The sequence below is a fragment of the Ambystoma mexicanum genome, chromosome 7q, assembly GCF_040938575.1.
Source record: "Ambystoma mexicanum isolate Mex_15411 chromosome 7q, UKY_AmexF1_1, whole genome shotgun sequence".
NCBI classification, from domain to species: domain Eukaryota; kingdom Metazoa; phylum Chordata; class Amphibia; order Caudata; family Ambystomatidae; genus Ambystoma; species Ambystoma mexicanum.
In genome coordinates, this window is record NC_090941.1 from 612,802,612 (window position 1) to 612,820,491 (window position 17,880).

Below are 17,880 nucleotides of genomic sequence, written 5' to 3' on the forward strand. Positions count from 1 at the left end.
CTTTAATCTCCTTTCATTCCATAGGAGGGAATTACATAGGCAGAGGTCTATTTAGGAATAATGGGGGAATAAAGGTTTAGGATCACAACAGGGAGGCCATTAAAGCAAGGATAAATACTAGCACCACTTCTATTTAATATTTTCCCTAGCAGAACTACTGGTATCCTTGATTAAGGCTCACACTCACCCATGCCCCCAGTGCCCCCCCCAAACTCATGTAAGGGTCATTTGTGGTTGCTGACCTATGCAGATGATTTAATATTCTTAGTTGCTACCCATATTGCCCATCAGAGTTATTGCTCAATTACTGTCAATTAAATGATTAATAAAGATATAATGCTGGTAATGTTTTCTAAGGATTCCAAATGAGGACTTGGCTGACAGAGGGTAGGAAACTTGAAAATGTATTTATGTTCCCCTATCTTTTTTCTTGTTTTCATTTTGTTTCAATATTTCATATGCTACATTAAATATAAAGTTGTACATCTTGTAGAGCTTACTTCCACAAACCACAGTTCTTTATAGCGCGAAGTCTCTTTGAATTCCAATCTTATACCTTATCTCGTTTTCTAATTGACTCAAAAATACTATGTAGAGGTTGATATTACTCCACCAAGGCCCATGCCACAGCAACAACGTGCTGGTAGGCTACCCTGGTTTGATCAGAGTAAGGGTATTGCTCCAACTGACCCTGTAATCAAGGTATTTGAGGGGAAAACATTACAAATTATATTTTCCTTGCTCTGTGAAGTGTTGAATGTTGATTATCAACTTTCAATTGATCAATGAAAGGGAACACTGTGGAAAGGCTTCCTAAGTTTGACACATACCTTGCGATTCAGGCACTGAGATCATAGAGGACGCTGCTGTATAACAAAACAAACCTTTCCAGTAAAACGGCTGATCAAACAACCTTAGATCCTGTTGGACTGATTATGTAAATATATCAAAACATTTGACATAAATACCAAGAGCGGCATCTAAAACAATATTTTCCACATTGGAGTGGGAGATTCCTCGAAGTATTCTCAGAGTGTAAGATGTATTTGAAAATCATTTCTTTTTAAAGGTGTATCAGTACCAATCTAACTGATTTATCTAAATTAATATCAATAATGGTTTTCGGAGAACTAAATTGGGATGAGAAGCCTCAGTGTTATTTAATCGAACTACCATTGTGGAAAGTTTGTTGCAAGTTATTGACCTACTGATTAGAGCAAACCTCTGTTATTATTTGCAAGTGAGGATGACAAAATGCCCCCAGCGATGAAGGTAGTGGCTGACTGCGAGGACCATGTTGAGACGCTAACGGAAATATTGTTTAGAGTAGGATTATTGTGGGGGAAAAGTTGGAGGCTCCTTAGAGCACGTTTTAGAAGCTAACAAATCCGTATGGCAAACGATCACCTTAAGTGCCACAATGGGGTATCATTTTTTGTTGGTTTTATTAAAGCTGTAGTCTAGGGAGAACGCAGCCGAAGCAGCTGCTCTTTGGTTAAATGACTTGAAAACAGTATTTTGAATAATTAAATCTATTGCTTCTGTAAATCTTTTAAATCGCATTACAATGCTAAATATTAGAAAAGTATTTTTAAATAATGCTTAAGACTCCTTGGTTTCCCCATTTATAGAAAAAAATCAACAATTTTTTGCTAACGTCCTTTGTGATCTAACATGTTTTAACTGTGTGTAATATATACTTATAAAGTGGAGAAAGTGGTCTGGGCACAATGTGATCTTTGTGATAAATGTTTGTATTTTTTCATTTGACCTTAAATCGAACAAAAGAAATCGAATTGAAGAGCAATGACACTATGGATATAAACGCCATTGTAAAGTGTTCAGCTATTTATTATCCCTATTGATCTGTCACCAGAAAAATAGCTCTACAGTGCTGCTGGCAAACACATTAATCTGACACTGTCTTGATACATAGAAATAACAGACTTGGCCACTGGGCGAGCATTGTAAAATTCACATTAAGAAAACAGATATGCGAGATATACTTCTTGACCTCCATAAGAATGTTGACATTCCTTGTGACAACATACAGGAGGTTGGGCTGCACACATCCTCTATGTGTATTGAGGTCCATTTTAGTTCGAACGTTCTTTCCAGCCAATAGAGATGACAGAGGGTTGGCTCAGATACAAACTGACAACTTTTTTTCCCTCTTGGACCACAGCCATTGTTCACCTTAAGCATATATTAAATTTATAATAATAAGCATTACCTATATAATGATACACAAAATATTATGTAGAATACACATTTATGATAGTACTTTAATATTAGGATGAATTTTATAATATTAGGATGAATTTTAGGTGATTCTATAATCTATGTTTAGTTAGCATCTAATGTAAATCCTTGTCCGACTGCACCGGCCCTTGTGAGGGGGGATAGCTCAGGGGCAACGCGTTTGCCTTGCAAGCAAGACAACGCAGCACAACACAGGTTCGAATCCCGATCCCACACTTGGAAACCAATTTCTGATATTAGGCTGTTAAAAAAAGAACAATTATAATTATGCTCACAACTTCCTGCATTCGTCCTGGTCACCTCTCCACCTTTTCCTCTTAGCTACTCTGTGGCATGCTAATTACTGTGGATGCAATGGAAATGGAAGAGGGGCTCTGTATGAAGTCTGAGTCTTCATTTCTATGGCGGACATCTTAGGTGTAGTTTGTAGAACAATGGGTTATGTACTAGCGTGGCCCATTATTTTACACAACATAATGAATCTAACTCCATCTGTTATTTATTTAGATGCTGGTCTATTACCACCTTCAAACTGGCTATTACTGCTTAGTTATTAACGTCGCCCAAAATGTTTTTCATTGCCTTAAATATGTTATAATATGCTTTAAATGCACTGGATAAAATGACTTGTTCCTATAAACTGATGTCAGTTTAGCCATACATATGGATGTCTGTGTTCATTTATCATTAGACTTCCAACCCAGCGTTCAACAGAGATTCCATCTCTGTAGGGACAACTCTTGTTGCATTAAGCAAATGAGTGAACTACCCTGCTACGATCGTGTGTTTTTGTGAGTGAGGAAAATCGTTTTGTGTTATCTACTAGTGGGCAACAAGGTATACCGCAGAGCTGGAAGGGTCTCAGCTGTCAAAAAAGGAGAGAAGCACCGCCAGTGAATGATCAACAATATTATGGCCCCGGACCATGGTCGTAACATGATCCCATCTAGTTCCCATTTCAATCTTGTCCTAGCAGCTCAATTTCCTACTACATGATGAACTGTTTCATGAACAGAAAGTCCACAATCACGGAGTGTGTTAAGCATCAAGTCACAAACTGAACCCAAAACCTCCCAATCGATCATCTGGCTGGTGAATTGCTTGCAGGAAGCCTCCTAGTGGCGTTGTCAGATCTGTATCTCTATGTTGGAGTTTTAAGTGGTTTACTTTTGGAAAGCATTACGCATTTGCATGAAAACATTAACTTGCCATTTCATCGAGTGTTATAAATGCAATCTATTCCCAGAAAGCAGGGATGTCTCACCAAATGCATGGCAGAGCTCCGAGGTGGATGTGGTTCGATGAGCAACTGAGACGGCGTCTGCCCAAAGTTCTGTATCTGCGCTTCCATGGCCTGCGGGGAAAAGAGAGCGGGTGTCATCATCGCTATACATCAAAGCCATAGGTCAACACACACACTGACAATGCAAGCATATCCCAAGTCAGCCATGAAAAATGTCCAAGAAATCCACCGAGTGCTCTTCTCCCAGGCTGCGGGCTCAGCCAAGTGTTAGTATTTTGTAGACAAGCTTTGCTTCTCATTTTGGGCACGCTTCAGTTAACCAGCTAACCATTCTTTTTTTCTAGAGCTCTGGTTAGGAGTGGAAATGGTAACCTGTGGTGACATGCAGTTATGGTCGCAGGATGCACATACGACACGTTTTTTCTCAGTAATTTGTACATACACACAGTCAAATACCTTCATAAAATTGCCCGTAAGGAGGAAAGTATAGGGATCTCTAATAAAGTACGCCTCTGGAATCTTCATTGGGGCATTTTTCAGGAAGAGTTGTACGTAAGAAAAAAAAATATTGTAAATTATAAGATAAACGATGGGGTACAGCATGTTACAAAAAGGATACAAGACATATGTATTACAACAAAACATTTCTGTCTGATATCACATTGAAGGAATATTCAGCAAGGATTGTTATCCATGTCAAATTTCGAGAAGTATGCGGGTGACTTGACTTGCATTTTAACCGCAGATTATAATCCAAAACAGCAGTGTTAAAATGCATAATTCATCACACCATGATTTTATACTGGTAACAAATCAGAAACAAGACATGCTCGGAGAGACACAAATCTCCAGGTTAGAGTCAAAATCTAGTTGAAATTGCCGAATTTCATTTATTGGCTTATGATCAGTACCAAGCATGAGGAAAAAGGTAAACACTGCTCGCCCCATAGTCAACCTACCTCTAATCATACATCAATGTATCACACAATGTCTAAAAGGTAAAGCCTATGCGGTTCTCTCTTCCTTTATTTTGTTTTCATTAAAATGTCTTTTTACATACAAATGTCGCAACGAGGGGCACAAGAGTGCTGTGCAAAGAAAACAACAATAAAACCTGTGTTAAAACAAATAATTCCCTGAAGCTACCACAAGGATACTCAATGTGTGTGTCTGACTTAGCAATGAAGCTGAATGCCATGACATTATCAGTAGTAACACCTCACAACACTACTCGGATCTATCCTGGTGTAACAATTCCTGTAATCTGCATAGGAGCGTTAGTGGTAGGATGCATTGTTGACTCCCAACGTCACTATGCAAATTATATTTCTTTCAATCCCAACAATATAACATTCCTAACTTCTGAAACAGGCAGAATTTTACCATTGGCTTCCATTGAATGCACCTGATACCATCACAACCCTCTGTAATACCCAAAACGCATCCATGCTGAAGCCCCAATAATGACAAACATAACATCCAGAATGCTCCTAATACTAGCCAACCAAAGTTTACTTCAAATCCCAAGAACAGGCTGCAGCTCAAAAGGAAGACAATGTGGGGTAATTTGTGGATACACAGTTTAGAATGCTCTTCCATTAACATTTGATTACAGGGATATACCTTCATGTATGCATGCCACCTCAAGCTGCATCCAACTGCATCACCACCCTTGCTCCCCACTGGCTTAACATCATTAACTCTGTTGTCTCTCATGGCACTATCCCTCTGCACTCAAAACTGGAGAAATCTCACACCTCCCCAAAACAACTCTCTCTTGACCCCACGCTCCCCAAAAATTACCACTCCATCACTATCCTGCCATACCTCACTAGAATCATGGAATCCATTTAACTACCCAACTGCAACAGCACACCACCACAAACAACCGACTCAACCCCTTCCAATCAAGCTTTTGACCTGGCCACATTACTGATGCTGCTACACTTCACATCCTTAAAGATCTCCACATCATCATTGACAAAGGACAAACGGCACTAGTCGTACTCCTTGACACCATTGACCACATCATTTACTTAACATCACAGACCACCGGATGAAACTCTCAGTTACCATCCTCGACTAGTTCACCTCCTTCCTTACTGACAGAACACACTTTTTCTCCATGCTCCCTTTTCGATCCAATCCCACCCGGTCATGTACTGTGTACCGCAAGTCTTCTCCCCATCTCCACTCCTTTTCAACCTATATATTGAATCCCTTTGACAGACTCCTTACAAACACAAAGTCCAACTCCACCAATATGCAGATAACAGATATACCTACAAAATCAGCCCCTTAACCACTCCACACCCTCAGAAAGCTGTCTCTCCACTATCCCCACCTGTATGGCCACCCACTTCTTCATGCTTAACCCTTCCAAAACAGAATACTTCATCTGCCCCCCTAGACACAAACCTAAACTCACCCCCTGGATGACAGAACTCAACACAGGTAACCCACACATATCCCTTTCCATACATATAAAATCCCTTGGTTTTACCTTCGACCCCCTCTTTTCCTTCACACACCACATATCTGCTATCACCAAAGCATGCAACTTACAACTACACCTCTGATGAAAGATCAGACACATCCTTCCTCCCGACGACTTCTGCACTGCAGTTTAAGCACTGATTCTCACCAAGCTAGATTACAGCAATGCTCTTCTCCCTGGAATCCCCAGCAGCATCCTTGCCCCATGCAAGCAATACAGAAAGCAGCAGCCAGACTCCTCCTCCACCTAACTAAACATGCATACATCACCTCGGCCCTCGCCCAGCTCCACTGCCCCACTACACCCCAAATTGCCTTTAAAGGACTCCCCCCACCGTACCTTCACAACAAACCGGACCCATCACCCACACAAACGCCAGACATGTAATCCAGCATCTCCTACAAGTCCCACTCTGCAAACTAACATGGACACAAAAACAAGCATTTGCCCAGTGGGCACCCAGAGTCTAAAACACCCTACCTCTCCACATCTGCACTGCACCCCCCAACACCACTTTCAGAAAGAGCCTCGAAACATACCCGTTTACCCACACATAACCCTGTCCCTCCACTTCCGATACCACTAAAATATACTAATCGTCATTTGCTACCCTGACATTATTTTGTAATTTCAGTTTCACTTCCCACGTTTTCAACCTTTGAACCTGGCAGGGTGCTCAGAGACCCTCTAGGTAGGGCCATTGCTGAAGAAAAATTCCAATTAAATAAAATAATTACAGTTCCTTGATTATACATGTTTCAGAGAGCGATTCAAATAGACCAGATTCAAAAGGATGCCTTCCATTGCTTACACGCTCTTCGACTTACAAAGAAGAAATGTTATGAGGGAAGATATGGTATGTTCACATACAAAACTCTGCGCTATGAAATTCTTTCCCGTTGCATCTACGACTAGAAACCAATGTTCTGAAGAGCAAGAGGGGATGAAAATACTCCAATTCCATTCTGTGTGGGTACATGAATCAAGCGGTTTGCCTCGGCTCTAATTGCCTGCTTTCTGCTCTACCACCAACTTTATCCTCACCTCTCGCTCCTTGCATAGCACCCTGAATCAGCAATCTGGCTGCCTGTTAAGCTATATCAAATAATTTTTATAAAGCACAAATACACAAAAAATTGTAATCTGGCCGTTTTAGAGGGTCTTTGTATCTATAACATCCATATCTGCAGTCAAGCATGGCAAAATTCTCCAATGATCCCCAATTAATTGCTTATATTCTGCTAAAGGATAGTGCACCACCTTCTTACAAACCAAACCAGTGCACACATTGGCTCCTTTGAAGGCAGCCGATGATGACGTCCTTGGTATTCTGTACACATTTCTAGAGAACATGCGGATATCACAGCATCAAGAAGAACCATAAAAATAAACAAACAGCACAAAAACTGCAATAGTTTACATCAGCTAATGCCTTCAGACTTAAGATATTTTTCTAGCAACAAAGACGGACAAAGAAAATCGAGGCACTCAATTCATGTTGATGTCTGCTTAAGATGCGGCTTTTTGTGGCAGCTGTGATCCACAGCACCTAAGTGCGGTGTCTTCGAGAACCAAAGTAACTGACAGCCCTTAGGAGGATAGCGTCTGCAGCCTACCAACGTTATTGTTGTCAACTAATGGTCTGAGATATTGCTTTTTATTTGTATCCCACACTGTTAACAAACTTAAATATATTCAGCACGTCTGATAAGTTGGGTTAGACATATTCATTTCTGCAGTTTCTTCAGTGAGCGGTGATCTTGCTGACAAGTGCCGCAGTGACTCTGTTAGCATTCGTAATGCGGCTCATGGTGTTCTGCAGCCGAAAGGCAACCCTACGAGCAGAGTCAAGAGTCAGAGGAGAGCCTTCTCGCTTAGTGGGGTCGGCTCTCCACAATGCCAGCTCACAACACCGTCTCCCTGCGAGTGCTTCAGTGGGTTTTCTACAAAAATTGAGTCTTTCGTGGGAATGCACCCCAAAAGCCAGCAAGATCATGACACTGTTACCAGCAGGAGACATTTCACGGGCCCACACAAAATCCCTTTTTGATGCCTTTTACTGGGCTAAATATACTGAAATGATATAAGGTATTACCTTTTGAATTCTGAGGTGTCATCGGATTTCGTTCCACTATTGTTTAATGGTGGTTGTGCTACTAAATACTAAAACATGGAGCCTGCCAGGTGTTTGCCACTCAAAGAACCAGTACTTTCCCATAAACTACAATGGATCAAAAACTTTTTGGTGTAAGTAACGCCTGTCCGCTAAGACTGAGGGCTAAGCCTGGCAATTTGATGGCAGGCTGCCTGAGATTTCTGAATCAGCCTGTAAGGGATCCAATGGTGCGGTACTATATGGGGTGTTTTAAATTTAAACCATGCTTTGGTCAAAACATTTCTGTGGGTGGTTGCGTTTCCTTGCAGAGTATGTCTCCTAGCCATGCTGGTGCTTTATGCTGGCATTAGAAGAAAAATGCCAGCCGCAGCATTACTGCTTACTGTCTATATGGGGGGGCAGTTAACGGGCAAGGGGGATAGATGGTGGTGGGAGTTGCAGTGGGAGTTTAGTAGTGAACCACCCGGTGAAAACATTGAGAAAAGAAAAACAGGAATGTTGTGGTTGGCATTTTTGTGCAGTGTTTCCAATGTTTACCTGTTAAACCATGAGTGTATAATATTTCCTTCACTATGTCTATTGTCACTTAGATACTATAGAACATAGAACTGCATCTTATGTAGCAGGGTTCCAAGGAGAGCCAGTGAAGAAGCAGGGCCTTAGTGGGAAGATTGTACTCCTCCTGCTGGGGGTCGTCTTATGTCATCAACTTGCAAATAAAAGGTTCTTTACCTTTAAACTACTGGTTATGTGAAAGCCTCCCTTTGTACATAACATTTGGCGACGAGGATTTTGACTGGGACCCGGAGGACGACCCCCAGCGCCTTTTCTACAGATCTAGTGTGCTGGCTGTGGAGCGGAGCCAGCCTGACTTGCCTGAGGGAGGGCCTTTTTCAGTGGATTATTGACGGCCTGACATCCAGTGTGTGGCATCCACCGGAGGGACATTGCTAGCGCCAGAGGAAAACCCCTGGAGGCTCCGTGGTCTGTGGGAGCTGGAATTGGACCCCTGCAATTTTGTTGAACTTGTGGAGACTGGGCTGGCAAAGACACGGCTTTGGCACTTTTATAATTGGATTTTGGGTTGTGTGTTTTCTGAGTGGCCATTGGACACCCTGGCCCCACACTGAGCAAGGTTGAGAAAGGAGTCGCCGCCGATGACCCTGGTGAGGCGCTCCAGGGTGAGTACATAACCAAGCAGCTATCTTTTAATTAGTGTCACCTACCTGATTGGGTGGGAGCTCTATTGGTTAAACCAGAATTGCAAGCTTGTTATTCTATTCTGCAACTTTGAGACATGGCAAATGTGCCTGCTCCTGTGTTTTTTCTGGCAGTGCCAGGTGAACCCAGGGTTAGATGGGAAGACTGGAAGGAAGGATTCAGCAAATATGCCTTAGCAGTGTTTGGTGCCAACTACTCCAATGAGCGCAAGGAGGCATTGCTATTTCACTGTTTGGGAACTGCAGGCCAAGAGGTCTTAAAGAGATTGCCGGAGCCTTCTGACATTTTGGATGCTGGTCCATAGGAAAGGACATTAGCCAAACTGGACAGGCATTTTAGAGTGGAGGAGAACATTATATTGGAAAGATATAAATTTGCCACGAGAGAGCAGAAGAATGGGGAAAGTATCGAGGATTTTGTCACGGCTTTAAGGGGCTTAGCAGTGAAATGCAAATTCACTCACTGTCAGGATGAGCACTTGAGAGACCAGCTAATGATTAAATGTTCCAATGACAGTATTAGGAAAGAACTATGGAAAGAGAGGAACCCCACTTTGGATCGAGCAATTGAGATAGCGAAAATGGTGGAACACACAGATAAGTGCATTGAAGTTCTTCAATCGGATACTGTGAACAATGGTAAACCCAAGTTGGATGAGAGTCAGGGTTCAGTGCTGAAGGTGTCAAAGGTTGTTCAGAGGCAGAGTACGTGGAATCCAAGACGCGCCTCGCAGAATGCTAAAAGGAGCGAAGAGAACAGACCGGCAACTGGCAGAGGATGGCGTCAATGGGTTCCTGCAAAAGATAGCAGAGGGATTCCCAAAGACATGAATTCTTTCAAGATGGTTAGGGATTCAGGACAATCCAGAGGTTTTCCAGGGAGAAGATGCTTTAGATGTGGAAGCTTGTCGCATATAGCCTCTGATAAGGATTGCTTTGCTATTCATATCATATGCAATGAGTGTGGTGTGAGAGGGCACATTGCCCGATGTTGTAGAAATTTTAATGCTGGGTCAAATCAAGTGCATGAAATAAGTGCAAGTTATGAAGATGAGTCATATAGTGAGGATGGCAGAGAAGTGGTATTTACAGTGAATGCTGTCAATGGCAGAGTGAAAATGCAGAAACCTTATGCTGAGGTTGTAATTCGAGGTGTACCCGTACGCATGCTAATGGATAGTGGTGCTGACTACACCTTGATAAGTGCGGAAGTGTGGAGGAACAAATTCGATAGTTGTACTCTGTGGGAAAATACTGTTAAAGCAAATGCTTATGGAGATGTTCCCATAGATATTATAGGTTGCTTTGATGCTGAATTACAGTTTAAGGACAGGAAGGCCAAAGGTTGTGTGTATGTTACCAACAGAGGGGGTGAATTGTTGTCATGGAGTGATCAAGCTGAATTGAAGATAAGGCTTGAGGCAAGTCATCCCGAGCAGGTAATGTCTGTTGCGGGAGGAGAGCCCACAGAGATACAAACCACGTTATCTGGGAAATTGGGGTGTCTCAAGGGCTTTGTACATGTAATTCGCCTAAAGAAAGGAGCTGTCCCTAAGATTGCAAAACTGCGAACTATTCCTCTTGCTCTTAGAGGAGATGTAGAGGAAGAACTCAAGAGAATGGAAAGAGATGGTGTCATTGAAAAGATAGAAGCATCTGAATGGGTTAGTCCTATAGTTGTAGTCAGAAAAGGCAATGGGTCTTTGAGGCTCTGTATAGATCTTAGACATCTAAACAGCATGGTTGTGGCAGACAGGTTTCCCCTTCCCCGAATAGATGATCTGATGGTGGGAGTAGCTGGGTCAAAAGTGTTCTCCATACTAGATCTTAAATCGGCCTACCATCAGGTTGAATTGCACCCTAATTCCAGGGATCTCACCGCCTTCATCACCCCGATTGGATTGTTCAGGTGTGTTCGCATGCCATTTGGTTTGGTCTCAGCCGCAAGTGTGTTTCAGAGTATTATGCATAAATTACTTGGGGGTGAAAAAGGGGTGATGTGTTATCAGGATGATGTTCTTGTATGTGGGAGCGATGAGAAGGAGCATGATGTTCGTTTGAAAAGAGTTTTGGATATTTTGAAGGAGGCAGGCCTCACCGTTGCCTTGGAAAAATGTACTTTTAAAGCCAACAAAGTGGTGTACCTGGGTCATGAGATCACTGGGGAAGGGGTTAGACCCAAGGAGGAGGCTATTGAGGCCATAAAAAGAATGGAGGAGCCTAAGTCTAAAGGGGACATACTATCATTTTTGGGACTGGTGGAGTTTTACGGCAAATTTGTCAAGGGGTTAGCAGAAATGTCGAGGAATATGAGATTTCTCACTCGCAAGGGAGTCGTTTTTAAATGGTGTGACCGGTGCAAGAAAGAATTTTTGATGATAAAAGAGGCTATTGTCAATGCTCCCATTTTGAAAATATTTGAGGAAAGTAAACCCACATTGCTTTTTGTTGATGCCAGTGATTATGGTGTTGGGGCTGTTCTGATGCAGGAGGATCAGACAGGTTTACAGACTGTGGCTTTTGCGTCCAGGTCTTTGAAGGGCCCAGAATCTAGATATTCAGTTATTGAGAAGGAGGCTCTAGCATGCGTTTGGGGTGTCGAGAAATTTAAAAGATTCTTGTGGGGGAGGAGTTTCACCATTTGCACTGACCATAAACCCTTGGTTGGAATTTTTACAAAAGGTGGTTTGGAGGGAGTGTCAAGACTCATTATGAAATGGGTCACGGCATTGCAAGGGTTACAGTATACCATGCTCCACGTAAAGGGGGAGGTTAATGTGGTTGCAGACGCCTTGTCTAGATCTGTCCAGAGGGAAATTTCTGACGATAGTGACTTTACAAGTTCAGAGGAGAGTGCAGAAATATTCCAGGTGCATGAAACATTAAAGAAAAGTGAGTGGGATGTGTCTAGCACGGAGGATGTTGTATATCAAGGAGTACTTGCTCTGGTTGCAGAAGGTAAAATTAAGAGCCACAGGGGCGAGATGAATGGCTTTGCCAAAGTGAGGGAGGAGCTATGGATTCAGGATGGTTATTTATACAAGGGTCACCAGATGGTTGTGCCAGTCGGTATGAGGAAGTCTGTCTTGGAGTTGGCCCATGTTGGGCATTTAGGTCTGGCCAGGACGAAGGGACTTGTGAGGTCTGAATTTTGGTGGCCTGGTATCGACAAGGACATAGAGGAACAAGTCAAAGACTGTGTGGAATGTATTGAGGGAAACAAAGGCTTGAAAGTGCAAAAAGTTCCCATGGTAGTGAGGGAGTCCCCGCGTGTCCCTTGGGACGAAATTGCGTTGGATCTCCTCGGTCCATTTAATATTGGTGGTGGCAGAGATAGCTACCTATTAGTAGTCATAGATTTATTATCAAAATGGCCGGAGGTATGTGTACTCAAGGACATATCCAGTAGTAGTATAATCAGATTTTTGGAACAACTGTTTTGGAGAGAAGGGTTTCCAAGAAAGTGTTTGTCTGACAATGGGACCCAACTTGTTTCCAGAGAGTTTAAAGAATTTTTAGAGAATCATGGGATTGAGCAGGTGAATACTTCTTTATATCATCCCCAGAGTAATGGGTGTGTGGAACGATTTAATAGGACTCTGATGGAGGCTATTAGGATAGCGGTGGCTACTGGAGGAGATTGGGTGAGAACAGTGATGGAACGCACGTTCCAGTATAGGCTAACTACCCATAGTGTCACAGGCGTGAGTCCATTTGAGATCTTGAGAGGAAGAAAACCAAATACTCATTTATGTCCAGGTTGGATGGGCAAATCAAAAATGGTGGATGTGGATCTAGAGAGTGTAAAAAGGAGAATTTTTGAAGCTGGAGTTAGATCCAAGGAGAGGTATGATCAGAAGAATTGTTGTAGGGAACTCAAGGTCAAAGAGGGTGATTGGATTAAAGTCAAGCTCCCCACCAAAGTTCGTAAAGGAGCCTCGTTGTTTTCTGAACCCAAGCAAGTTGTGAAAGACTTGGGTTCGTCAGTGTTGGTCAAAGGAGGAGCTATTTGGAATAAGGAAAGGGTGGCTTTTCCGTTTCAATGTTAATTTGTCTTCAGTTAGTTGGAGACAGGGACTTTCTTGTGACTCTACCTAATCAACCACTAGATGTCATATATCTATGCTCTTGATTTGTGCCAGGACTTGCAGCGCATCCAATGTTTTACCTGTTAAACCATGAGTGTATAATATTTATTTTACAGGTTTCAATTTCAGTTGTTCAATATGTGTTTTACAGGTTTCAATTTTAGTGGGTCCTCACCCACACAGTTACTTGTTATGTTTAAGGAGGAGAGGTGTTAGGATGTGCAGTGTTTCCAATGTTTACCTGTTAAACCATGAGTGTATAATATTTCCTTCACTATGTCTATTGTCACTTAGATACTATAGAACATAGAACTGCATCTTATGTAGCAGGGTTCCAAGGAGAGCCAGTGAAGAAGCAGGGCCTTAGTGGGAAGATTGTACTCCTCCTGCTGGGGGTCGTCTTATGTCATCAACTTGCAAATAAAAGGTTCTTTACCTTTAAACTACTGGTTATGTGAAAGCCTCCCTTTGTACATAACAGGGGGGCAGTTAACGGGCAAGGGGGATAGATGGTGGTGGGAGTTGCAGTGGGAGTTTAGTAGTGAACCACCCGGTGAAAACATTGAGAAAAGAAAAACAGGAATGTTGTGGTTGGCATTTTTAGAGAAGATATAACTGCAGCAGTTTCCCATAGATCCATTTTAGCGCGTCAGGCTGGAAGTTTCTCCTGGAGAGAGGCCTGAATAGTATTGTTTCCGGCATCTATTTGGCTGTATTTGAGCTCAAGAGTATTTTGCAAAAGGGCAGGAGGTATGGTGAACTGAACTATTCAGGGACTCGGGGGAAGAGGTGGTGAGGAGCAGAGTCTCAGTGGCGGGAGGCTTCTTTATAGCAATTCTTTTTTTTTATTTTTTTTTATTTTATTGGTTTATACAAACCTTTAAAACATTTCGAGAGTTAGTCCAGACCCAATACAAAAGACAAAACAGGACAAAACATGTGCATGAGATAAAGTTCCGTCCTTTTGACACGGTGTGTGTCTTTAGTGCCAAAGGAGCCTTGTCAGGGAGTGATTAAATTGCTTCGTGTGATGACTAAGCCATGTTAGACACTACCCTAATTTCCTTGTGCTTCGGTGTCAGATATCTCAAGGCTCCTTTCAATCTCATGCAAAAACAGGGTTAACACCCTTGTCAGTTTTGTGTTTGAACCCATGAACATCTGCTGCCACCATTCTTCGGCGTTCCTCAGTGGATATTCATTTAACATTTGGGCAAGATGTTTAGTTCTTAGAGATCTAAAGAAGGGGCAGAATAAGACCAGGTGTTTAAGCGTTTTGTCGCAGGCTTTACAAAAACTACATACAATGTTAGACTTATCCTTTCCAGCCCAGTTCTTTGTTCGATCTTTAGTTCTAATCAGGTTTAGGCGGAATCTCATGTATGTGGCTCTCCTCATGTTGTCTGGGAATAAGACCACATCATTTTGCAGTTTATTGAACGCTCTTGCTTCACTAGGAGCGTCCCTCATTGTTTTGGAAGTCCTTCGGTCTTTGCTGGTTTGGATCCAATCGAGTTCACAGATCTTTTTCTTTACCAACAGCGGATTGTCCTGCAGCATTTTGGTATTGGTCTCATACATGGTCAGAAGCTCTTCACATTTCTTAAACCATAAAGCTAACAGACAGTCTGGGTTCGCATTTCCAGGTTTGCTCAGTATTTTAAATTGTGGAGCAGCGTCTGGCAGTGTAGTTTTCCTAAATAGGGCCAGGGCATTCCACGTGATCCGTGCCTCAATAGAAATCAAGCCTAACTCATAACGTAGGCAGGCTGTTGGGATGCTATTTGGTAGATGTAAAGTTTTTACCCAGAAGATGTGTTCTAGGGTTGGCCAGAATTCAACTGGCATCCAAAAGCATTTTCAGCTCCATATATGAGGGACGGGACAACCTTCTGCTGGTAAAAGGTTATCACTGGCTTAAGCGAGAACTTCCCGTATTTTTTGTTTAGGATCAGTGCTTGAGAGGCAAAGTGTCGGCATTTTATTTTCGCAATCTCCATCCAAGGGCTATCATTTATGTTTGTGTTAATTTGCATGCCAAGATATCTAGTGCTTTCCACCGTGGTAAGTTTTTCTTTTCCCAGATGCCATCTAAATTTGTTGTTTTTCTGATGGCGGCCCGTTGGCAGGTTTTGCAGCGTCAGAATTTCACTTTTTGTGTTATTGATGTGCAGACCATTGGTTTCCACATAACGTTCCACTGCATTCATTTTTACGCTGTAGGCCGATTGGGGTGGTATCTAACAAGATTAAGTCGTCCGCATACAGCATCCAGCTTAGAGCACAGCCATGTATTTTTGAGGAAAAGGATCGAGGCTCGTTAATTGACATGCCAATGTCCGAGAGAAACAAGTTAAATAAGATTGCCGCCAGAGGGCAGCCCTGTTTAACTCTGCAGAAGGTGTTAATTTCCTCTGTAAGAGATCCGCGTTGGTCAAGGTGCACTCTGATGGTAGTAGCAGTGTGAATTTCTTTAATGGCGGCTAGTAGCCTCTCAGGACATCCCCAATTGGTCATCTTTGTCCACAATAGTTCTCGGTTATAGCAATTCACAGGACAACCGCAGGGTGGTGCGTAGGAGAGGTTACATGTGAAGATTTCATGTATGTGCTAAAAGAAATGGAAAGGAATGCTACCCAGCAGAAATTCTACAGCCACACATTTCTGGTAAATGTGGATGCAAATGAAGAGCTGCATTTGAGACTGCAGTTAGTAAAATAACAAAAGATGTGAAATGATTAGCGAGGTTATTCAGCAATGGATGCCAATGCATTCTCCTCAAGTGAAAAAAGTTAAAGTCATTGTGCAAACACAAGAAGATCCGTGTGACCATTGCTTGTCTCACGTGTGCCACCTGACATTTCTGTGGATTACGAGGCTGCCTCAGAATAACACAACAATGAAGGATGTGCTGCACAAACTATATTTGCTCCAAAAAAGCTCTTCTCTCTTCCCAACCTCTGCCCAAGCCACAGATCAAATCTATGATCACTAGATGGCTGCACACTGGAACTTGAAATCCCTGTCGCCAAAATCACAGAGATTGTAAAATACATTTTCCTACACAGCCTGCAGCGTGAGCAGACCCGAGTGGAAGGCACTGGTCATACTTGGATCCTTCCATTGGCTCAAGTCCCATGATTCGCACTCAGGGACCTCTCAGGCAGGTTGCAGAACACTGCAACAAAAGGTTGCTTGCAGTCTGCAGAGTGCGTACCCAGAACCCCAGGCCACAAAAGGTTGCGAACAAATGCGCACTGTGCTGTGCCTCAAGCTTCCGGGTGCACACTCTGCAGAGCGCAGAAGAAACACAGGAAGCAGGGCGCTGGAGGTCAGAAACCGCAGCAGGTAAATGGGGGAGTGGATGTGGGAGCGGGTTGAGAGGTGCAGAGGGGGTGTGTAGCAGCTGGGAATTTGGAGTGGGACCCCCAATAAGGAAGGGCAGAGGGATGCGCACTAAAGGTCACACCTGTAGGATTGCGACCTTTTGTGCGCGACCTTCAGACATAGAACCAACAAGGTGGATTTTCTGTCTGAGAACAGCATGTCATTTAATGGAGCACAATTTTGTTCAACTCAGGATAAACACTCACAATTGTGCCTTATTGCAATGTAGCTATTCATGCAGAATGTTTACTGCTTTTGGACACTTCAGCATGCTTCTGTACTGCACAGACGCTCTAGAGGTGGGAGGGGGATCCCTGGTGATGAGCCATGGTGATTTCCTGATTATTGTATCACACCACCCAGTAGACTGTCCACCAGCTGGAGGACACAGAAGGAATTGCAATGAGCGATCACACACTGAAATATTACGGATATATAGAAGATACACAAACTACGTTTGGAATTTGATGATGATATAAGGCAGGCAGAAATACCTGCGTATGATTCTTTTTATGGTGTGCTACTGAACATTTCTGCACAATTTACAAATCATTTCCAGATAGGAACTCAGATATCTAAGCTATTCAAAGTCTCTGACGAGCTGTGACATTCTTCATGACATCACAGAATCCATTCACTGACCACACGCCCGCCTTTCCTGGAGCTCACTTACAGCATTCAAATCGAAGGTAAGCTGGTGGATCCCCATAGTCGTCGTGATCAACCAGGGGATATGATATGGCATTTGTAACGCGCCTATACACAAGTGCTTCGAGGCGCGACGAGGCAAGGGAGGGGGAACAGAGGAAGGACAGAGACAACGATCTTACTAGTCCAAGTGACATTGAGATTGTGCAAGTGTAGAGGCAGGGGGAGGGAAAGAGTGCCAGAGGGGGAAGGGGCAGTGCTGTATGTGGGATCAAAGCAATAACAAGAAGTGTGGCCAGCAAGTGGCAGGTGCAAGGGTAAGTGCAGACAGCAGGTGTCCAAAAGTGCAGGAAGGGGGACTTTAGGGTTACAGATACAGACCCAAGTGAAAGGGTTACCAGGAGGCAGTTCAGGTGTGC

At 43.0% G+C, this 17,880-nt stretch overlaps 1 protein-coding gene across 6 annotated transcripts in view; it reads right to left on the bottom strand.

The window, feature by feature from the left end:
- NBEA (neurobeachin) overlaps nucleotides 1-17,880 on the bottom strand; it is a 2,584,133-nt gene that overhangs the window by 142,901 nt on the left and 2,423,352 nt on the right. For all 6 annotated transcript variants that reach the window (XM_069640609.1, XM_069640605.1, XM_069640608.1 and 3 more), the window contains one exon: nucleotides 3,527-3,616. In XM_069640609.1, coding sequence (XP_069496710.1) covers nucleotides 3,527-3,616 — 90 coding nt within the window. The remainder of the gene's footprint in view (nucleotides 1-3,526; nucleotides 3,617-17,880) is intronic.